This window comes from Rattus norvegicus, chromosome 15, assembly GCF_021556685.1.
Source record: "Rattus norvegicus strain SHRSP/BbbUtx chromosome 15, alternate assembly SHRSP_T2T, whole genome shotgun sequence".
Taxonomy (NCBI): Eukaryota; Metazoa; Chordata; class Mammalia; order Rodentia; family Muridae; genus Rattus; species Rattus norvegicus.
In genome coordinates, this window is record NC_141548.1 from 81,509,394 (window position 1) to 81,533,675 (window position 24,282).

Here is a 24,282-nt window from a genome sequence, read left to right on the forward strand (position 1 = left end):
TACCTTGACACAAACTGGAGTTATCAAAGAGAAAGGAGCCTCCCTTGAGGAAATGCCTCCAGGAGACCCAGCTGTAAGACATTTTCTCAATTAGTGATCAAGGAAGGAGGGACCCTTGTGGATGGTGCCATCCCTGGGCTGATGGTCTTGGGTTCTATAAGAGAGCAAGCTGAGCAAGCCAGGGGAAGCAAGCCAGTAAGTAACATCCCTCCACGGCCTCTGCCTCAGCTCCTGCTTCCTGCCCTGCTTGAGTTCCTGTCCTGACTTCCTTTGGGGATGAACAGCAATGTGGAAGTGTGAGCTGAATAAACCCTTTCCTCCACAGCTTGCTTCTTGGTCATGATGTTTTGGGCAGGAATAGAAACCCTGACTAAAGACAATGGGTCAGTTACAGTTTTTCTGCCCAACATATACTGTCTTAAAGAAATATTGTAAGCTTCATTCATAAGTTATTAAGTATATATATTTTTGCCTCCTGGTGTATTAGTATTCTTTTGCACTTTTGCTTTAAATATTATTCTAACTAAATGACTGATACAGATTTCACTGCCTTAAGGACCAACTTTAATACTTGCCTCTTACTAAACAGGGTATTTCTATAATATAATCTTGACTTGGGTTATATGCCTATGTAATAAGTAATCCGTAATTGCTTGTCCTTGCCTTATTGATGGCTTCTTGGTTCTTAGAGCCTTGTAGGGTGGGATAGTTGGGTTATAACAGGAAAGTGAAGAGTGAGAAGAGAGGTTTGGATTGAGTGGGAACAATTCTCCAGTCATCATGATTCATTCTCAGGACCCTAACAACTGCAGGGACAGTCATGTGGTGGGATGCTGCCAAGAGCCTTGGATAAGAGCAAAGAATGACATTTATCTCTTACTCAAATTGATATTTAGATTGACTGGGCAGTATAGAAACCAGGTGAAAATCCCAGGCCTCATAGCGCGTACTTTGGTGTAGAACCTAGCAAACAGCGACTTAAGAATGGTGTGTGTGGAGGTGTCACAGTGCTACAGACGACACAGGCGGACGGAGACGAGGGAGTTCAGTTTGCAGGGCATTTTGTTATTTAAATTTCCTTAGATTTGTTACTGATAGACCTGTGAGGATTGCATTCCCAGTGCGCTAGTGGATGGTGCTGAATGCTTGGCGGCATATTCTCTTTCCTTTATATGCATATCTATGGTAAAGATTATAGAAGACATTGCGAAAAGGCTACCAAAAACAGGTATATCAGTATACCTTAATAAAATTATTCAAAATATTTCCTAAAATTTCCAGTTAATATTTTTACCATAATTGAATCAGAGTAAGGAAATGGCAGAAAGTGAAGCCATGCAGGACAGCCTGCTGCATGCAAGTGGCAAGCTGCCTGTGAGTGCAGTGCTTAATTCTGATTGGATTCAGGATCGCTTATTTTACTTTCTTTTTTTTTTTAGATTCGGTTCTATGAGCTAGTAAACCCATTAAGAAAGGAAATCCATGAACTACAGGTGAAGAAGAATGAACTATCTGAAGAGTTAAGTACAAATAAAGGCCAACTGAAGCAGCTGACGGAGGTTTGTAGTATTTTCTTGGAAAGATATTGCAGCTTTTCTGTAGGAGCTTCTTAACATTTGTGCAAGGACATCAAAGTGACACAAAATAAGACCAGGGAACTCATAAGTTCCAGACTCCTTCCCAATAAGTTGGCAGGACAGTCCTCATCACCGTTGATGTGTAAGCATTAACAGCACACCATGTGTTCTGAGAAGGATCCTAATCATATAAGACTATCATGCTTACAACTCTTCATTTACAGAAGGGCTCCCTGGACATTGGTTCATTAAAACATTGGCCAAATATCCCAGAATACCATCATGTACTTATAGTTGACTAAATAAGAAATAATGGTGAATTGATTTATTTTCCTCTCTAATAGCTTTTTTAAAAATGGCATAGCTGTTTTCTCCAAAGAGTTCATCAAGCTAGAATGAAAACAATTTTACAAGTAAAGGCTTGTAAAAACAGTTCTTATTGGTTAGCCTTATCCATGGTGTGAAAGGAAGTGACTGTCACTGTATCAGCCATTCCTCATCAAATGCAATTGACTCTTGATTCTTCTGAACATGTGTACTGATATTAGTCTTTCCCTGTATGTTAATCATTAACACGCATGATGCTGCTGTTCTGTGTCAACAACAGGAGGCAATATCTGCCCTCATTCCAGTAGGCTAGAGTTAAAGCATCAGTTTTTAACATTGGGTAGAGTCTGTGATCTTGATCAAGTTATTTAACATTTCTTTTCAAATGAAGAAACAATAGTAGTATTGAATCACCGATGTTTATATTTGAAAGTAAAACTCTGTCTTCACAAAGTATTATACAAATATTTATGTGTTATCCTATGTCAAGGGCAAATTTTTCAATGATCTGTAACCCAGAAGTTGTTATATCAATTTATATTTTCAGTGCTGTACTTTGGCACTGTGAGCAGGATAGAAGGGCCTAGCCCAGCCCCTCTGATCTCTGTGTCCTGCTACACAAGCACGTGGCATCTTCAGCAGCAAGCTCTTACCGCGTTCAGGAGGAGCAACGGCCGAGGCAATTGCCTGGGTTGTTTGGGCTTTTGGCCAGCAAGTTTTGGCCAGCAAGTCTTTGTCAAGTAGTACTGAGATTCTTGTTCAGTAACCAGTGGCTGCGAGGTACAGCTTTACCCATGCACACAGGGCACCTCCAACCAAAGTCACTGTGATGTTTAATTTTTAGATTAATTTATCAAGTATCCGATTTCCTTATGTCATTTTCTTGTATCATTAGTGGTCACTTCTCTCCGTGTCCCTGCTCCACTCCCCTTAAATGTTTCTAGCACTCGTGCTCCCTTAACTCCCCCTTCTCTTTTCATTCATTCTGCTGCCCCACATGCATGAGCCCCTTTCTACTTTCCTTGCCTTACACATCTCACTGCCGTGTGAGTGCACATACATAAAAGTTACAGGCTAGTATTTACACATGAGAGAAAGAATTCAGTTCCCTATAAATGTTATTTCAAAATTTCATTACTATATGTTGTGCATTTTTATTATTAATTGATGATATCTATGGTGATTCCATTTTCCTGTTATTGTTATTAATACCCTTGTATATGAAAGTATATCTATGGTAGGATACAGAGTACTTTTGATATTTGCCTAGGTGTAGTACTAGGTAATGTCGAAGTCTATTTTTAGCTTTTGAACAGCGTCCACACTGATTTCCAGCATGCCTGCCCCAGTTTGCATTCCCACAACAGTGAGTACATCTCACCAGCATTGAGTGCTACTTGTTTTCTTAATGCTGACCATTCTATCTCTGGGTAATATGGAACCTCAAAGTAGTTTTAATTTGCATTTCCCAAGCCACTAAGGATGTTTAAAAATACTTCCTGTCCAATAACAATAATTGTATTAGTGAAGCAAGATCACTTACATCTATCCTTGCTTGCTTTCTGTTCTGATAAACACCATGACTAAAGCAATTTGGAGAGGAAAGGGTTCATTTAATGCGACACTTTACAGCTCCTCACCTTGTGAGAGAGAGCCTGGAGGCAGGACTGAGGCAGCCACTGTGGAGGAGTGCTGCTTACTGCCTTGCCCCCAGACTCATGGTCGACTATCTGTCCTATGTAGGCCAGACCCACCTGCCTAGAGATGGCACTGCACAGTACAATGGAATCTCCTACATCAATTCTAAAAAAATGTCCACAGACCAATCTAATGGAGACAGTTCATTTGCAATTCCTTCTTTCCAGGTGTGTCAAGTTGACAACCAACGTCGGCAACCACAAAATCCTATTAGTTAAGATTTTAATTATGTGATATTTAAACAAAAAGTTTAGACTTAATATAAAAGGCAAATGTATTATAAACAGGTAAGGACTAAAAAGAATATTATGATCTTTAAGGGGAGGTGTTAAAATCTGCATTATTGAAGAGTTAGCTGGAGATGGTAGGCTTCTAGGATCCAATTAGTAGCAGAGAACCATTATCTTTAGTAGTTAACTAGTCATCAGCTCCTAGTTTACCAGAAATATTAAATGAAGTGGCCCTCAAAATTGCCCATCAAATACACATAGCAAAAAATGTCTATTTTTTATTTGTTATTTTATTTACATTTCAAATGTCATTCCCTTTCCCAGTGTACTGGCTAATTTTGTGTGTCAACTTGACACAAGCTGAAAGGAGCCTCAGTTGTGGAAATGCCTTCATGAGATCCAGATGTAAGGCATTTTCTCAACTAGAGGTCAAGGTGGGAGGACCCAGCCCATTGTGGGTGGTGCCATCCCTGGGCTGGTGGTCTAGGGTTCTATAAGAAAGCAAGCTGAGCAAACCAGTAAGAAACATCCCTCCATGTCCTCTGCATCAGCTTTTGCTTCCTGACCTGCTTGAGTTCCAGTCCTGACTTCCTTTGTTGATAAAACAGCAATGTGGAAGTGTGAGCTGAATAAACCCTTTCCTCCCCAACTTGCTTCATGGTCATGATGTTTGTGCAGGAATGGAAACCCTGACTAAGACAGCCAGTTTCCCCTCTCCAGTTTCCTTCTATCCCATCTCCCCTCCCCCTGCTTCTATGAGGATGCTCTCCTACCTATTCACCCATTCCCGCCTCACTACCCTAACATTCCCCTACGCTGGAGCATAAAGCCTTCACAGGACCAAGGACTTCCCCTCCTATTGATGCCAGACAATGCCATCCTCTGCAGCTGGAGCCATGAGTCTCTCCATGTGCACTCTTTGGTTGGTGGTTCAGTCCCAGAAAGCTCTGGGGTGTCTGGTTGGTTCATATTGTTGTTCTTCCTATGGGGTTGCAAACCCCTTCAGCTCCTTCAGTCCTTTCTCTAACTCCTCCACTGGGGTCTCCGTGCTCAGTCCAGTGGTTGGCTGCAAGCATCCTCATCTGTATTCGTCAAACTATGGCAGTAACCCAGAATTGCTCCTATCTAAAGGAAATACTGGGACAAAGAGTAGAGCAGAGACTGAAGGAAAGGCCAGCTAGAGACTGCCACACCTGGGGATCCATCCTATATGCAGCCACCAAACCCAGACACTATTGTTGATGCCAAGAAGTGCATGCTGACAGGAGCCTGATATAAATGTCTTACTTTTCTAGAGATGACAGTCACATAAAATTTCTTTACTACCACAAAAATAAATGCTGTTTTACTTTTTGAGACAAAATATAGTTTTCTTTCCTAAGTTTTTTACCATCTATTAAAAGGGCTGCACCCCCCTACAATGAAAAGACAGTTTAACAAGAAGATCATGGTAGATTGTTTAACATCAGTTTGATGGAACACAGGAGCCTTCAAAAATGAAGGCTGGTAGGAAACTGTGTGTGTGGACTGTCATGTGTAAGCATTAGAGGACAAGGGTGTGATTTAGTGGCAGGAATTTGGTCAGGGGATGGGGCAGGTTGGTGACATCTGACCCAACCTGTTGGATCAGATTGTGGGTTTCTCTTCCTAAAATTCCTCCTGTTTAGATATAGGGCCACACACCCCAATATGAACATCAAAGGAAGAGAGGAGAAAGTCAGATAGTAACCTCCCTAGGTTATATGGCCTGCTAGGTGGTGTTGGTGTTGGAACGGTCTGCTCCTTGACTTGAGGGTACAAGTCAAAGGTCTTATTGCTTTTCCACTTTTCTTTTTTTTTTTTTTAAATATATTTTTACCTTTTTTTTTTTTTTAAAGATTTATTTATTATATACAAGTACACTGTAACTCTCTTCAGACATACCAGAAGAGGGCATCAGATTCCATTATAGATGGTTGTGAGCCACCATGTGGTTGCTGGGAATTGAACTCAGGATCTCTTAGTGCTCTTAACCGCTGAGCCATCTCTCCAGCCCCGCTCCACTTTTCTTGAAAGGTTTCCTTCAGCGTACAGTAGACTGTATTCCTATGTACATACAGCTTACAGTAGACTGTATTCCTCTGTACCATACAGTAGACTGTATTCCTATGTACCGTACAGTGCACAGTAGACTGTATTCCTATGTACTGTACAGTGCACAGTAGACTGTATTCCTATGTACCATACAGCTTACAGTAGACTGTATTCCTCTGTACCATACAGTAGACTATATTCCTATGTACCATACAGTGCACAGTAGACTATATTCCTATGTACCATACAGCTTACAGTAGACTGTATTCCTATGTACCATACAGCTTACAGTAGACTGTGTTCCTATGTACCATACAGCGTACAGTAGACTGTATTCCTATGTACCGTACAGTGCACAGTAGACTGTATTCCTATGTACCATACAGTGTACAGTAGACTGTATTCCAATGTACCGTACAGTGTACAGTAGACTGTATTCCTATGTACCGATCAGCAGGAGATGTTTGTAGAGAACAACATGAAAGTCCATCAGTGAAAACGGCCTCCCTGGGGCTAACTTTCTGAGCTAGGCAAGTGTCAGGAAGGGCAGGTGCTGCTCTGTTCAACAGTAAAGTACATTGCTACATTAAACCTTGGGACAGGTTGTACTGTTACCGACAGCAACTATAGTAAACTTACCAAGCTCTTAATAAGGTATGACCCACATTATTCGTATACATTATTTGAATGGTCTCTTCATGCAATAGTTGAGTAAATATTTTAGTGTTCAACTTACACTTACTTAATGTTGAGTGTTTGAAAGGGAATGATGTGGTTCTTATTAATCACTATAATTTAAAACTTTGATAAAACGTGAATTTTGAGAAGTGCAGTGACTACATGGAACCTGAAGACCCCAGGAACTGTGAACTACTGAAACAAGCCTATGTGAGCGTCTATAAGGTGTGAGAATTGGACTCCGTGACTAGTAGGCAAGTGTATGCCCCTGAGGAATGCCGTCACCTTTTCAAATGTGCATATGGTATTTCACATAAGTGATTACCACTTACATGTGTGTATAAAAATATAGAATTTAATATATCAGTTTTCAAAAGGCAATTACAACGTTTCAAATTTTGGTGCTAAAATTTAACTTCTTTTAAAAAATTGTAGTAAGGATGCATTTTGCATTGACCCACATGCTATTTTGAAGTGTTCAGTCATACCTCCAGAATTTTTCAGTCCTGAAACACTGAAAATCCTAACCCCTTAGACACTAATCTACCTTCCCTCTCCCTGCCTGTGAGAACCACTTTTCTTCTTTGTTTCTATGGTTTTGACTATTTTAGATACTTTCGATGAGTGGAATCATGAAGCGTTAACATTTATTTCACTTAGTATAAATAGTAAGATTCATCCATGTTTTAATACAATGTCCTTTTTTAAGATTCTTAATATTATATGCATACACCACATTTCTTAATCTACAGTGAACATCTGGGTGGATTAAATGTCTTCTCAATATTTGATAGATTTTTAAAAATTGTTACCTTAATATTAAATAGGGTTTTTTTTTGGGGGGGGTGTTGTTGGTTATTTTATACTCCAGATTTTATTCCCCTCCCAGTCCATCCTCTGAATGTTCCACATCGCATACCTCCTCCCCCTCCCCCCCATCTCCATAAGGTTTTCTTCCTCACTAGACCTCTAAATTCCCTGGGGCTTCCAGTCTCTTGAGGGTTACCTGCATCTTCTCTGACTGAACCCAGACCAGACAGTCCTCTGCTGTATATTTGTTGACCTCACCTCAGCTGGTGTATGCTGCCTCATTGGTGATCCCATGTCTGAGAGATCTCTGGAATCTGGGTTAATTGAGACTGCTGGTTCTCTTAAATGGTCCTCCTCCTCCTCAGCTTCCTCTAGCTTTTCCCTAATTCAACCGGGAGGGGTCAGCAGCTTCTGTCCATGGTGGGGTACACATATCTAAATCTGACTCTTTCAGCTGCTTGTTGGGTCTTTTGGGGGGCAGTCATGATAGGTCCCTATTTGTGAACACCCCATAGCCTCAGTAATGGTGGTCAGGTCTTGGGACCTCCCTTTGAGCTGTATCCCACTTTAGGCCTGTCACTGGACCTACTTTTCCTCAGGCTCTTCTCCATTTCCATCCCTGCAGTTCCTCCAGACAGGAAAAATTAATGGGTCTGAGCTCTGACTGTGGGATACAACCCCATCATTTGATGCCCTGTCTTTTTGGCTGGAGGTGGACTAAACAAGTTCCCTGTCCCCGCTGTAGGGCATTTCATCTAGGGTTCTCCACTAGGAGACTCCACTAGGAGTCTCTCACCTCCCAGTTCTCTGGTACATTCTGGAAGGTTCTCCCAACTTCCTTCCTCCCGAGGTTGCCTGTTTACATTCTTTCTGATGGCCTTCAGGACTTCAGTCCTGTCCCCCCACCCAATACCAGATCATGTTCTCCCTTCTCATCCCCTTTCCCTTCCAGGTTCCTCCCTCCCTCCCCGCTTGTGGTTGCTTTCTTTGCCCTCCCAAATGGGACTGAGGCATCCTCACTTGAGCCCTTCAGCTTGTTGACCTTTTGAGTTCTGTGGACTGTATCTTGAGTATTCTGTACTTTTTTATTTTTTATTTTGGCTAATACCCACTTATTAGTGAGAACATACAGTGCATGTCCTTTTGGTCTGAGTTACCTCACTCAGGATGATATTTTCTAGTTCCATCTATTTGCCTGTAAAACTCAGGATGTCCTCGTTCTTAATAGCTGAGTCGTATTCCACTGTGTAAATGAACCACATTTTCTGTATCCATTCTTCTGTCCTGGGACATCAGGGTGGTTTCCAGCTTCTGGCTATCACAAATAAGGCTGCTATGAACATACGGAACATGTGCCCCTGTGGCATGGTAGGGCATCTTTTGGATATATTCCCAAGAGTGATATTGCTGGATCTTTAGGTAGGTCTATTTCCAATTTTCTGAGGAACCTCCAAATTTATTTCCAGAGTGGTTGTACCAGTTTGCAATCCCACCAGCAATGGAAGAGTGTTCCTCTTCCTCCACATCCTTGCCAACATGTGCTGTCACCTGAAGTTTTGATCTTAGCCATTCTAACTGGTATAAGGAGGAATCTCAGTGTCGTTTTGATTTGGATTTCTGTGATCACTAAGGACTTTGAACTTTTCTTTAGGTGCTTGTCAGCCATTCGAGATTCCTCTGTTGTGAGTTCTTAGTTTAGTTTTATACCCCATTTTTTGATTGGGTTGTTTGGCTTTTTGGTGGTTAGCTTCTTGAGTTCTTTATATATTTTGGATATTAGCCCTCTATCAGATGTAGGGTTAATATGAAGTTTTTTCCCAATCTGTAGGATGCCAATTTGTCTTATTGACTATGTCCTTTGCCTTACAGAAGCTTTTCAGTTTCATGAGGTCCCATTTATCAATTCTTGATCTTTGAACCATTGGAGTTCTGTTTAGGAAATTTCTCCCTGTGCCAATGAGTTCAAGGCTCTTTCCCACTTTCTCTTCTATTACATTGAGTGTATCTGGTTTTACATTGAGGTCCTTGATCCATTTGGACTTGAGCTTTGTTCATGGTGACAAATATGGGTCTACTTTCATTTTTTCTACATATAGACAGCCAGTTAGACCAGCACCATTTATTGAAGATGCTTTCTTTTTTCCATTGTATATTTTTGGCTTCTTTGTCAAAGATCAAGTGTGCATAACTATGTGTGGTTTTATTTCTGGGTCTTCAATTCTATTCTATTGATCAACCTGTCTGTCTCTGTACCAATACCATGCAGTTTTTATCACTATTGCTCTGTAGTATAGCTTGAAGTCAAGGATAGTGATTTCCCAGCTGTTCTTTAATTATTATTAAGAATTGTTTTCGATATTCTGGGTTTTTTGCCTTTCCAGGTAAATTTGAGAATTGATCTTTCCATGTCTTTGAAGAATTGTGTTGGGATTTTGATGGGGATTGCAATGAATCTGCAGATTGCCTTTGGTGGAATGGCCATTTTTACTATAATTCTGCCAATCCATGAGCATGGGAGATCTCTCCATTTTCTTAGATCTTCTTCGATTTCTTTCTTGAGAGATTTGAAGTTATCATCATATAGATCTTTCACTTGTTTGGTTAGAGTTACCTCAAGATATTTATATTATTTGTGGCTATTGCAAAGGGAGTTGTTACCCTAATTTCTTTCTCAGCCTGTTTATCATTTGTATAAAGAAAAGCTTCTGATTTATTTGAGTTAATTTTATATCCAGTCACTTTGCTGAACTTGTTCATCAGCTGGAGAAGTTCTCTGGTATAATTTTTGGGGTCACTTATGTATACTATCATATCATTTGCAAATAGTGATACCTTTATTTTTTTCTTTGCCAATGTGTATCCCCTTGATCTCTTTTTGTTGTCTTGTTGTAGCTAGCACTTCAAGTACTATATTGAATAGATATGGGGAGAGTGGGTATCCTTGTCTTGTCCCTTATTTTAGAGGGATTGCTTCAAGTATCTCTCTATTTAATTTGACATTGGCTGTTGGTTTGCAGTAAATTGCTTTTAGTATGTTAGGTAAGGGCCTTGATTTCCTTATCTCTCCAATACTTTTAACATGAAAGGGTGTAGTATTTTGTCAAATGCTCTTTCTGCATCTAAGGAGATGATCATGTGATTTTTTTTCTTTAAGCTTGATTATATAATGAATTACGTTAATGGATTTTTGTATATTGAACCCAGGCGTCCCTGGGATGAAGCCTACTTGATTGTGGTGAATGATGGTTTTGATGTGTTCTTGGATTCAGTTTGCAAGAATTTTACTGAGTAGTTTTGCATCGATATTCATAAGTGAGATTGGTCTGAAATTCTCTCTTTTGGTAGGGTCCTTGTATTTGTGGCTTCATAGAATGAATTATGCAGTATTCCTTCTGTTTCTATTTTATGGAATAGTTTGAGGAATATTGGTATCAGGTCTTCTTGAATGTCTGGTAGGATTCTGTGCTAAATCCATCAGGTCCTGGGCTTGTTTTGGTTGGGAGGTTTTTAATGATTTCTTCTATTTCCTTATGGGACATGGCCTGTTTAGATAGTTTACCTGCTCTTGATTTAACTTTGGTGTGTGGTGTCTGTCTAGAAAGCCATCCATCTCATCTAGATTTTCCAGTTTTGTTGAATATAGGTTTTCGTAGTAGGATCTGATGATTTTTTTTTAATTTCCTCCATTTTTGTTATGTCTCCCTTTTCATTTCTGATTTTCTGAGTTTGGATATTGCCTTTAGTTTGACCTAGGGGTTTATTTACCTTCTTCTCTCAAAGAACCAGCTTTTGGTTTTGCTAATTCTTTGTATTATTTTCTTTGTTTCTATTTGGTTGATTTCAGCCCTGAGTTTGACTATTTCCTACAGTCTACTTCTCTTGGGTGAGTTTGCTTCTTTTTGTTCTAGAGCTCTCAGGTGTGCTGTTAAGTCGCTAGTGTAAGATCTCACCATTTTCTTTACCAGGGCGTTTAGTGCTATAAATTTTCCTCTTAGCACTGCTTTTATTGTGCCCCTTAAGTTTGGGTATGATGTGCCAACATTTTCTTTAAATTCCAGGAAGTCTTCAATTTCTTCCTTTCTTTCATCCTTTACCCAGTTATTATTGAGTAGAGTTGTTCAGTTTCCATGTCATGTCCGCTTTCTGTTGCTTTTGCTGTTATGGAATACGACCCTTAGGCCATGGTGGTCTGATAGGGTACATGGGATTATTTCAATCTTCTTGTATCAGTTGATGATTATTTTGTGACCATTTATATGGTCGATTTTGGAGAAGGTACCATGAGGTGCTGAAAAGAAGGTATATTCTTTTGTTTTAGGGTGAAATATTCTGTAGATGTCTGTTAAATCCATTTGGTTCATAACGTCTATCAGTTTCACTGTGTCTCTGTTTAGTTTCCATTTCAATGACATGTCTATTGGTGAGAGTCGGGTGTCTGAGTCTCCCACTATTATTGTGTGGGATTCAATGTGTATTTTGAGCTTTAGTAAAGTTTCTTTTATGAATGTGGTGTCCTTGCATTTGGAGCATTGATGTTCAGAATTAAGACTTTCTCTTGGTGGATTTTTCCTTTGAATATGAAGTGTCCTTCCTCTTCATACTTGATAACTTTTATTGAAATTCTTTTTTATTGAATATTAGAAGGGCAACTCCAGCTTGTTTTTTGGGACCTTTTGCTTAGAAGACCTTTTCCCATCCTTTTACTATAAGATCGTGCTGTCTTTGTTATTGAGGTGTGTTTCTTGAATCAGCAAAATGCTGGATCTTGTTTGTGTATGTCCAGTCTCTTAGCTTATGTCCTTTTATAGGTGAGTTGAGTCCATTAATATTGAGATACATTGAAGTCAGATGACTAGTGATTCCTGTTATGTTTTTGTAGGTGGTTTTATGTCCTTGTGGTTCTTTCCTTTTGGTTTTGTTCTAAGATGCTTAATATCTTGTCTTTTCTTTAGTATAGATATCTTCCTTGTGTATGAGTTTTCCTTCTAGGATCCTCTGTAGAGATGGATTGGTAGATAGATATTGTTTGCATTTGATTTTTGTCCTGGAATATTTTGGTTTCTCCATCTATGTTGATTGAGAGTTTTTCTGGGTATAGTAGTCTGGGTTGGCATTTGTGATCTCTTATAGTCCATATGGCCTCTGACCAGTCTCTTCTGGCTTTCATAGTCTCTGTTAAGAAGTCTGGTGTAATTCTGATAGGTCTGCCTAGGTATGTTTCTTGGCCCTTTCCTTGCAGCTTTTAATATTCTTTCTTTGTTTTATACATTTAGTGTTCTGATTATTATATGATGAGAGGATTTTCTTTTCTGGTCCCATTTGCTTGGTATTCTATATGATACCTATACCTTTATGGCCATCTCTTTCTTTAGGTTGGGGAAGTTTTCTTCTATGATTTTGTTGAAGACATTTTCAGGTCCTTTGAGCTGGGACTCTTCGTTCTCCTCAATTATTCTTAGATTTGGTCTTTTCATTGTGTCCTGAATTTACTGTATGTTTTGAGTTACGAGTTTTTTATGTTTTGAATTTTCTTTGACAGTTGTGTCAATCTCCTCTGCAGTAACTTCTATATCTGAGATTCTTTCTTCTATCTCTTGTATTCTGTCGGTAATTCCCGACCTCTTTCCTAGTTTTCCATTTCCCGGTTTGCCTCCATCTGTGTTTGCTTTATTGTTTCTACTTCACTTTTAGGTCTTGGGCTGCTTTATGCAATTCCTTCACCTGTTTACTTGTGTTTTCCTATATAAAAGGCATTTATTTGTTTCCTCTTTAAGGGCTTCTACTTGTTTATTTGTGTTTTCCTGAATTTCTTCCAGTGAGTTATTTATATCCTATTATCTTCATGAGATAGGATTTTAGGTCAGCTTTCTGGTTTTCAGGTATGTTGGTGTAGTCAGGGCTTGCTGTGGTAGAACTGGGTTCTGATGATGCCCACATATATTGGCTTCTGTTGCTTATGGTCTTGCCCTTGCCTCTCATCCTCTGGTTATCCCTACTGTTTGCTGGTCTAGGTACTCTGTCTGGGGTCTGCCTCATTTGTCCCTGGGTTCGAACAGGTCTCCTGGTAGGCCTGGGGCCCTGGGTATAGCAGATCTCCTGTGGGGCCTTCCAACTGAAGTGTATTCAGAGGGTCAGAGAAGCTGCTGATCTGTTGCCCTGGCTGCAGTAAATCTCCTGGGAGGCCTTTAGACTGCTGGGTCTTCAGAGGAGAAGCAGTCACACTTATGTCCTGTGTAACTGTTCTCCGTTGTAGGGAGGTTAGTGGGGTGGGGAGGAGTCAATGGATTGTAGTTTCTGTTTCCTTGTGTGCAGCCAAACTCCAGGAAGGCTTTCAGTCTTTTTGGGTCAGTTGCCCTGCATACCATAGAGCCCCTGGGAGGTCCTTAGACTGTCAATTGCCCAGTTGTCCTGTGTACAGAGGAACTCCTGGGATGCTTCAAGCTGCGGTGTCCTTGGTGCAGCCAGTCTCCTGGGATGTCTCAGGATGTGGTATCAAATGCTCTGAGCGCAGTGGTTCTTCTATTGTGCCTCTGGATGTGATGTCCAATGCTCTGAGTACAGTGGATCCTCTGGTACGTCTCAGGATATAGTGTCTCCTGGGGAGCCAACTAGCTAGCAGTCTGTCCCAGCAGAAGGGACTAGGCAGAGGGGATTGGTATTCAGCAGAAGGGAGTTTTTGGGGGATGATGGTTCCTGGAGTCCACTGGTCCACAGTGATAACTGAGAGCCTGGGGGGGGGGGGGGAGGGGGTTCTTACCAAATGCTCTAAGTGCAGCGGAGCCTCTTCCAGGGAGCAGACTGGCTAGCAGTCTGTCTCAACAGAAAGGACCAGGAGGAAGGGGTTAATATTAAATAGTTTAATTTATTACATTGATGAAGAATAAATCACAATTTCAAGCTTGCTCTGGCAAGGTTTGTCTGAGTGTGCAAGACCTAACTAGTGAGGCAAGTTGAGGAGTAATTTCAGATTTTTATGTAAGCTGTCAGTTTGTGAGTCTAAATTAGCATGTGCAGAATTCACCACCAGCCCTAAGGAGTATAGAATTTCACCCTTATTGTAGAAATTTTAAAGCATACATACTACTAGCTGACTTCCATTGCTACAATGAATACTTGATAGAATCAAATTGCAAACAGAAATGCTTTATTTTTGGCCCACAGTTTTTGGGGATTTCAGTCCATGGTTGATTGGCCCTGTTGTGTAGGGGCCTAAATTAAGACTACCTACTATGGTTGGGAGTGTATAGCAGAGTGAAACAGCTCAGTTCATAAATAGAGAGAGGAAGAGAGCCAGTTCACAATCCCCTATGAGAACACACCTCCTGGAGTCCTCCCATGAGAGACACCCTTAAAGAGTCCTATTATCTCTCAAGACAGCCAAGCCAGAGCAATGTATATACCTCCTAACACATTCACGACCCTAACAGTAATGATAACAAAAAAAAAAAAAAAAACCTGGTATTTATAGTAAATACCAGCATATGTAGGACATAATTTCTACCATTAACACTGATGTTTGTCTTATACATATCTGTCCCTCAATTGCATCTTGTGAGAACATTCTAGTCTCTCTTCTTTGGGTATTAGTAGTTTCTTCATCTTCTGCTGACTGTTTCATTTATCCCTGCACACATTAACTGATGAGCACTTGACATGCTTCCCTCAGAGACTTATAAATAAGGCTGCTACGTGTTTGCACATGGATTTGTATGTACACACATTCCTTTTTCATTCCTTTTTCTTTTAGGGAAATCCTTCAAGCATGTTTTGTTTTGCTTTTGTTTTTTGGTTTTTTTTTTTGCTTAATGTATTTTCACGTCATTATTCATTAAATCTTTTATTTCTGGGCTATTATAAGTATGTCATGTTTGTGCCTTTGAGATAGTTTAACAATTGTGTGAAGTCACACCACTGATTTCAGTGCATAGGTCATCTCAGAGTGTCCATAGGTCATCTCAGAGTGTCCATAGGTCATCTCAGAGGGTCCATAGGTCATCTCAGAGTGTCCATAGGTCATCTCAGAGTGTCCATAGGTCATCTCAGAGTGTCCATAGGTCATCTCAGAGTGTCCATAGGTCATCTCAGAGTGTCCATAGGTCATCTCAGAGGGTCCATAGGTCATCTCAGAGTGTCCATAGGTCATCTCAGAGTGTCCTTAGGTCATCTCAGAGTGTCCATAGGTCATCTCAGAGTGTCCATAGGTCATCTCAGAGGGTCTCTATCGTTTGTCTTTCCCTTGACGCACATGTCACATGTTCCTCTTTCTTCAATTAACTTTGTTTTTAATACATCAAAGAGTACAATTAGGTAATACATTGTGAGCAAGCTATGTGTTAAGTTCCCTCTGGCCAGCACTGATGTTTTTATTATAGGAGATTAGGATTCACTGTGCCCAAACTACATACTTTATCCCTGTGACAGCAGTACAAATTTTAATTCTGATATTTTGACCTTGTGGCCTGTAGGGAGTCTGTCTTCTATGTGTTGCTCAGGGGGCTAACCACCTGAGTAGCGATAACCCCAGAGTTCAGTTTCCCTTCTCTGGCTGCCTCTGGAATCCCTTTCTCCTCTCCTGTGTCTGCAGTTATCTTCTGCCTAGTGAGGGAGACTGACTGGGTGAGGACTCTGCACTCCACCTTTATGTATACAGCATGACAGAGCCTGGGCATTGAGTGCCCTCATCTTAGGGCACTGAAAACAAGCCAGCAGGCGTGGGAAACCCATGCATGTCCTCTTCTCTTCCACGTCCGATGTGCTTGCTGGCTCTGTCTGGCTCTCGGCCTTTTCCTGAGCCTCATCCCTGAGTGTGCAGTAGGACTAGTCAGGTGGAGCTTGTTTGGCCATTACCTTGAGCACATTATACTGTTTGTCTGCACACACAAGACAGGAAAACATTCTATGTGTTGTTAAGCATGTGAAGAACATTTTTGGCCTCTAGATCTCTTATCTAGGAAGAGTCTTAGTTTCATTGCTAACTAATTTTTCCACTGCCATTTATTGTCAAGAATGAATAACTTTTTTCACCATTACATATGAAAGAAAATACTAGAGTAAAAATTTTTAAAAACATGATCAGAATTTAAAGAAAACATGAAGTTTTAGAATACTATCGGTTTAGAATATTTAGTAGTTTGGACTCCTTACCCTTAGTCATTATTAATTGCTGATAAAGCAGTAGAGTTCAGAACATAAAAATGAAAAATAGGTAATTGGGAAGCAAAACTTAGCAAAGATATGTAAATGTTAGGCTATGTTCAGTGGACACCACCAGCTAAGAAAAAGAAGTAAAATTGAAAAAGTAACAGGTAGGTTACTGATTTGAAAGAGAATGAATTCAGCATAAATACACATCAAATACAAATCCTTTCTTCCAGAAACTAGGACGCACAGGGAAACTTAGAAGCAAAGGCAGCAGCGTACAAAAGGAGAGCTCTCAATAAAAACAACTTGGTAAAACTAGAAAGGCTCAGATATTTATTAGCCATGTCTCAGAATTTTGGGACTGTTAACTAAGAAATTAAACTTTTTTATTTTTATTTTAAAACTTTTCAATATAACAGATCCAAAAATGGTCTTAGTGTATTTTAACCACATGGTGGCAGTATATTCCCATCTATCTTAAAAAAACAAACATACATTGTTTTGGTTATTTAGTAAATCTTGGTTTTGAACCTTAACTGTATTAACTTGCCTTTTATACTTCTTATTTTCAGTCAGCTGACTAAAACAGCAAATGCTATTTTTCCTAGTAACACCCAGTAGTTCCATTGCTACGGGATAACCAAACTTTTCTTTCTTAATATATGATCTTCAGATAAAAGATTCTTCATTTATTACAATAACTTCATAGCTATGCCTACCAAGACATTGAGAAATGTTAAAGCCACACAATTAGTTATTTTAGCCCTGCCTGTTCAGATAGTTCATTCATGGCTGACAGAAGATGAAAAAGCTCCAGATTATTAATAGAATAAAATTCTTCGTGTGTGTGTGTGTGTGTGTGTGCACGCACGTGCGCGCGCTGTTGTTGTTGTTGATTTTTTAATTAGTTATTATATCTATTTACATTTCAAATGCTATCTCCTTCCCAGTTTCCCCTCCACAAGCCCCCATCCCCTCCTCCCTCCCCCTGTCTCTATGAGGGTGCTCCCCCACCTGCCCACCCACTCCTGCCTCAGCAGCCTAGCATTCCCCTATTGTGGGTCATCAAGCCTCCACAGGACCAAGGGTCTCCCCTCCCAGTGATGCCAGATAAGGTAATCTCTTAATCTCTTTATAAAAAACAAAAACAAAAAACCTTCCTAAAATGCCATTGTTATATTTGGTTTTAAACCTCCAATTATTTGGAATATATAGAAGAAACAGTCTTTTAAAGATACTATGCCCTCTTTTTCTTACTTTCGCTCCCACATTTACAATCTTTATTTTGTAATTTTTTATTTATGTATTTTGTAATGTATGTGTGCTCTGCCTGCATGGACATCTGCATGCCCGAAGAGTGTATCCAATCCCTTTATAGAGGGTCGTGAGCCACCATGAGGTTGCTAGGAATGGAACTCAGGACCTCTGGGAGAGCAGCCAGTGTTCTTAACTGCTGAGCCGTCTCACCAGCCCACTGCATTACAATCATAAGTAAACCCTTCAGTGCTTTTCAATTTTCATTTCAAGCACAGATTCTGAGTAGTTTTTTAGTATTGAGGTGGAATTTTGAAGCCAGTGGCCAAAATTTTATAGCAGGGAAAACACTCTCCACAGATACCTTTAAAATGCCTTAGAGTAACTCCAAACGTACTATAACCACTTCCTTTTGTTGGTCTTAAATTTCCCACCTCTTTTGATAGGTATAGAATAATTAATTAATTTCAGCCATCTTCAACTGTAAGCCCTTCTGGTTAGTCTGTGATTGTGGTCTCAATGGTAAACCTGTAACGTTTCACAGTGGGTAGCTTTTGTCCAACTATTCAATTACAAGCCACTTTGTTTCACACAAAATACAGTGTTTCTTAACCCAGAGGCTGAAGGCATATATTCGATCATTAAAAAAAATGTATTGCATTGTGTGCACATGTATGTACAAGGGTGCACACGTGTATAGGTCAAAGGACAGCTCATGTGGTAAGGCTTGGCAGCAAGCTGCTTTACTCACTGAGCATCCCACCGCTGCTTTTTATTGTTTCTAAATTTTATAATTTAATATTTAGTGTTTTCAGAAGTTACTAGCTGTGTATGTTCAGTGATGTAGATGGATAATTTATTGTGAGATCAGTGTCCAGACTGAGACAGGAGCATGGTGAGTTTGAGATCAACCTAGGACTGCATGATGAAAGTCTGTCTGAAAAACCTCAAAACCTAAACAAACCAACCAAAAATGAATATGCTTCTATGGCTTATTTGAGCAAAAATTGAAAAAAGATATTGGAAAAAGAATGATGGAAAATGTTGGCAGGAAGGTGATATTAATACAAGATAGGTGAAATTTCAAATTAAAACCATATAACAGAATAGCAAAATGTATTATAGATGGAAACCTTTACATAGTGAATGGCATAATGTTTATAAAGTAATACTGAGAGCTTAGTATAACACAATAAGCTTGGGAAGTTTAATTTGCTTCTGTAATAACTGGTGTAGATGAGATAGATAAAATAAATGAGGCCTAGAGAACTAATTTTATCGATGTTTTGATACAGCTGCTATAAGGAAAGCCTAACCAGAGACTATGTTATTTTTAAACATCAAGGGAAAGTTTGCAAGACTACTGTGTATGTACTTGATCACATAGGAAACAAATACATTTTTAGGTACAAGTTTTATAGTTCCTATTTTTATCATAGCTTAGTAAAACAGACAAAGTGAAGGGAATTAAACTTTCTTGACAGTTAAATATATCTTTTGGTTCAAAGAATTTAAAAAGGAAAGCATTGAAAACAAGAATATTTTATGTCAGAGTTCTCAAAGCATATTTAAAATTATACTGGAGAAAGATATTTGGCCTTAAATTTTTTTTATTACTACACAAGAAAGACAAAAATAAAGATATGCATTCCTCATCTGACGAAAAGGAGAGTCAGCCATGGCTGCAACATGCCTGCAAGCCAGCACTTCAGCAGCTCATGCCAGGGCCACCTAGTGTGTGAGGCCAGCTTGGGCTGCCTGGGGAAACAGCTGGTGGGGGTGGGGGCTAAAATAAAGTATTGGAAACTTAGGGTGTATGTGTGTGTTTGCATTAACAATCTTGAAACTACAAGTGAAGTGCAGCTTGTGAATTTAACAGAAGTGAGTGTAGTTAGCATGGGGATATTATGAGGGGGAGTAGAAGTGCCCACTAATCTGGTTACTACCAGGTTCAGAAATGTATTAACCCAGGTGGGCTCACACTTCAGTTCTTAATTCATAGTTAACTGTACTTCCCCAAAGTACTGAAAAGGTAGAAAATTCTGAGGTAGCATAAAAGCAAAACAAAATAAACTTATAAGCCCATTTTATTTAACCTATTGAAACAAAAATACAAAATAAAATGTTGACAGATGAATTCTTCCATTGTATATTTTAGTATATGTGTGTGCATGTGATGTGTGCCATATGTGTGCAGGTGCCTGTGGCGGTCAGAAGAAGCACCAGATCATCTGGCAGTACTAGAACTGGAGTTAGAGTGAGCCACGTGCCAGGTCTGGGAACCAAAGCAGTGCCCCCTGCAAGAGCAGTAAATGCTCTAAAGGCTGTCATCTCTCCAGCCTGAGTTCTACCATTATAACAGAATAATGAGGCTTTATATGATTAGTTAAAGTACTTATATTCCAAACATAGAAAGTAATGTATTATCAGGTTGGAGGAGAATGGCTATGTGGATATGTCAGATTCTGTACTTAATGAATCCTCCACTTTCTTTTGAATGCAGTATTTTCCTCATGTGCACCTCTAGCAAGAAAGGTAATGGACTCAGTAAAGAAAGCTATAAAATCTGTGCTGGGAAGATTCCTCAACTTTTGCAACACTTGCTGTACAAGCAAAAGAACCAGAGTCCTGATCCCCAGAACCTGTGTAAATGCCAGGTGGGTGTGTCAGCCTCTGAGCTTAAGACAGGTTTCCCCAGGAGCTGACTAGAAGCTGTCTGAGTCCACTGGTTCTGGGGTTGATTCTCAAAGCAGCCTGCTGCCTCCTTACCAGCGTTCATGTGCACACTCACACACATCCAGCCATACCCCCTCACACACTCACACGTGTGTACACTCATACAAGCTTATCACATAGACATAGGAAGCAAAAAATACTACAAAAATCTCATTTTTAGCATGGAAATAACCATATTTTAGAAAGCTTCCAAGTTTCTAAAAGTATTGCTTCATGATTAATAATATTAAACAAGAGCAGTTAAATTATATTCCAGGAATATAAATATTGTAGTATAAATATTCCAGTTATATTGTTTGTTTATCATTGGGGAGATTCAGAGGAATCTTACTCACTTTAGTTGATGTGAGAAACCAGCGGTCCAGAATCCAAGGAAAGTATGAAGGAGAAAACGTAGCCAGGAGAACGTGGGCTGTGGGACTGAGCAGGACCTCAGTTACCTGAGAACTTACACAGACAGCCAAGTGTGCTGTTGGCCTGTGAACAGACAAGCGTCAGTGGGACAAAATGTGTCCTTACATTTTATATGATAGCACAAAATTAACTCCATGTCAGTTAAAAATATTAAAAGGAAAAGACCACACAATTACTTTAACAGTCGCTGAGCTTTCTAACTTAAAGTTAACATATTTTTAGGGAGCCTAAGAAAGAAACTGTTTCCATTTATAACTGGAGTTTAGAATATGTATACATATGTATAAACATACACATATATGGAAAATTCAAAAAGATTATCAGTTCTTGTGACTCTTGATATTTGGAATTAAATCTGCTAAGTACTTAGAATTTATGCTCATCGTTTCTCGAATATTATAGTAGTTCTTAAACTTTAGATATCACTAGTTCTTAACTTTAATGCATTCACAAAGAAGACATCCACAATTTAAATACTTTGACAGCTTTATTTGCTTTGTAATTCAGTGTGTTTTTACATGAGCTGTTAGAATAGTTCTCTCAAAGAGGTTAGATGTCACTAGAATATGAATGGAATCCAAATTTAAAAAAAAAAAAACAAAACCCTGGAGGAATTTCTCCTTTTATGCTGTTATTAACAAGCTCTAAATGAATGTGAGAATTATGGAGATCTTGTTGACCTGAAACATGATACACATATTTTGGTAGAAACAAAGAGGCTAGGCTAGAGAGATCAATCATATGTAGCTAGGGTAGTGTCGGGTGTGGTAGACCAAGTAAGAACTCAGTGTAAACCTTAAAACTAGCTGATCCTCTAACTAACTGGACCCTAGGCCAGTTCCCAGCACACACATGGCAACTCACAACTGTCTGTAACACAAACTCTGGGGGATCTGACACACTCACACAGAGAGTGTGTGCAAGCAAAACATCAATGCTCCTAAAATAAAAATAAGTAATTGAAAATCTATTTAAAAAAATGGAAATGAAAATGGCTTATGTTGACCGCATTCCAGGATGTTCGCACCCCAGTGCACCTGCAGGCCGTGGAGCACCTGAGCGGACTGTCTCTGGGCTCAGCTGCCAGTACTGCCTTCAACCATTACACTCAACATGGTTAAAATGCAGGCAGCCCGCCTCGCTAGTCACCACAGTACTGCTCTTACTATAGTATACCTTTCTCATTGCAGGAAGTTTGTATTGGGTAGCATTTTTCTAAAAGTCAGAGTAAGCTGCAGGCCAGTAAAGCAAAACTCCCAGTGTTTACTTCCATTGGTGGGTTAACTCTGTTTGTCCTACCTATACACTTAATATTTTACTGCTAATCTCAATGAGCCAGGAGGCACAAAAGGCCTGAAAAGCCATACTTTTGTTATACTGATATACTCACACTCTTTGTTGCCACATGATATTTTAAACATGATACATTAAGTTCATCTCTCAAATGTTAAGATGAAATTTGAGTGAGTATGGTGGTCCATGACTGTTATTCTAGCTGTCAGGAAGTCAAAGACAGCAGGATTACAAAATCTAGGCCAGCCTTGGCTGTATATTTAGACTTTGACTCATGGGGGAAAAATTATGTTTGGATCAGTATCTATTGAAAAGCTAGTATTTCAGGTTTGTTTTAACTATACCCAACCGAGCTATAAAATGTGTCATTTAAGATCTCAACATACTGTTTTTGCCATGCAGATTCTGCGAGACCTGTGAAGTAGAAATCACCCAGTAACGAATGAGCGTTGATCAGTTCCTGCACACTGCTTTTGGTGGTGGTGGTGCACTGTTAGTTTGGTTTTGGTGGTGGTGGTGCACTGTTAGTTTGGTTTTGGTGGTGGTGGTGCACTGTTAGTTTGGTTTTGGTGGTGGTGGTGCACTGTTAGTTTGGTTTTGGTGGTGGTGGTGCACTGTTAGTTTGGTTTTGGTGGTGGTGGTGCACTGTTAGTTTGGTTTTGGTGGTGGTGGTGCACTGTTAGTTTGGTTTTGGTGGTGGTGGTGCACTGTTAGTTTGGTTTTGGTGGTGGTGGTGCACTGTTAGTTTGGTTTTGGTTCTTTGAGGCGGGGCTTCTCTGTTGTTGTTTGTTTGTGTTTCTTTTTAAAGCTCTGGCTGTCCTAGATCTAACTCTGGCCTCAGACTCACAGAGATCTGCCTCTTCCTCGTGAGTGCTGGGACTACAGGCACTCGCCACCAGCACCCAGCTTCCTGTACACTTTTTGCAGGGCTGTTGTTAGTTAACAGGTCACAGATTGGAACTCTGAGCATAATTCAGTGTCCAGATCTGATGAGAGTATCTTTTTTCATCTAGATTATATTTTACTTTAAAAATGTCTTCAACTTTATATTAGTAATGTATTTCTTGAGGAGCTTGACACAAGGACAGAGTAGACTGGCAGCAGAGCTGACCCTTGGTAGAAGGACAGCCTGCAGCCGTCAAAGGTGACTAAGGCTCCTGGCTCTTCTCACGAGGTAGGTCTTCGGACAGAAGTATTGATCATGTGAAACTTGTAGAGAATTCTGAGGAATAAATTCTCACTTTTCTAAGACGGTTTAAACATATATTGTCATTCACAGTGTCAAAGTAAAATGCTTTTGATTGGACTCACTGACGTCAAGGTCATTTGACGATGTCATCCTCCTAGCCTCCTCAGTGGCTCTGTCTCACTATAGTTGGACAGTATTTCCTGTGTTAACCGTTTATTCTGACACATAGGTCACCACTTTTCCGTTTGCATGATGTGAAAGACTGCAAATTGGCCCAGGCGCTTAGAGCCTCATTCCATCCAGGCTAATTGCCATTTGGTTCCACAGCTGCTTTTAGCTGTGCCTGCTTCCTTTCCTCACTTCTCACAGGAGCATTCAGACAGGATGTGTTACTTTACCAAGTGATTTTCTGTTATTTGGGTTTGCTTTTGAGATAGGATTTGTCTATGTAGTCTAGCCTGCCACGCCTTCCTAAGGACGCACACTGCAGTCATGTACCAATACAGTAAACTCTCAAATGATTTTTTTAAAATATGTATTCAAGAAATAATTGTAATGATTGTTTTAGGGGAGAGAGTTCAAAATCAACTTTGTTTTATGTCCATATGATATTTGAAGCCATGAAACCTATAATTAAAGTTGGGTTTGGGCAATAAATAAAATTAGCTTCTGTTCGGTGGTTGTATAGTTACTACAAAAAAAAAAAAAATCCTTCCAAAAACAAACTTGAAATTAAGAAAAGGACAAACTATGTGTAATTTCCAGATCCTATATTCTAGACTTGGAATCCTATGCAAACTGTTCAGCCCTCTAGGGGTACCTTGTTTTGTTTTATTTTTAACTTACTATGATTCTATGTCTT

At 39.7% G+C, this 24,282-nt stretch overlaps 1 protein-coding gene across 24 annotated transcripts in view; it reads left to right on the forward strand.

The window, feature by feature from the left end:
* Pibf1 (progesterone immunomodulatory binding factor 1) overlaps positions 1-24,282 on the forward strand; it is a 170,005-nt gene that overhangs the window by 11,815 nt on the left and 133,908 nt on the right. For all 24 annotated transcript variants that reach the window (XR_015638045.1, XR_015638049.1, XR_015638048.1 and 21 more), the window contains 1 exon segment: positions 1,440-1,559. Coding sequence is in view for 13 of the 24 variants with exons in the window: in XM_087585838.1 (XP_087441964.1) it covers positions 1,440-1,559 (120 nt within the window). In the remaining 11 variants the exon portion in view is untranslated.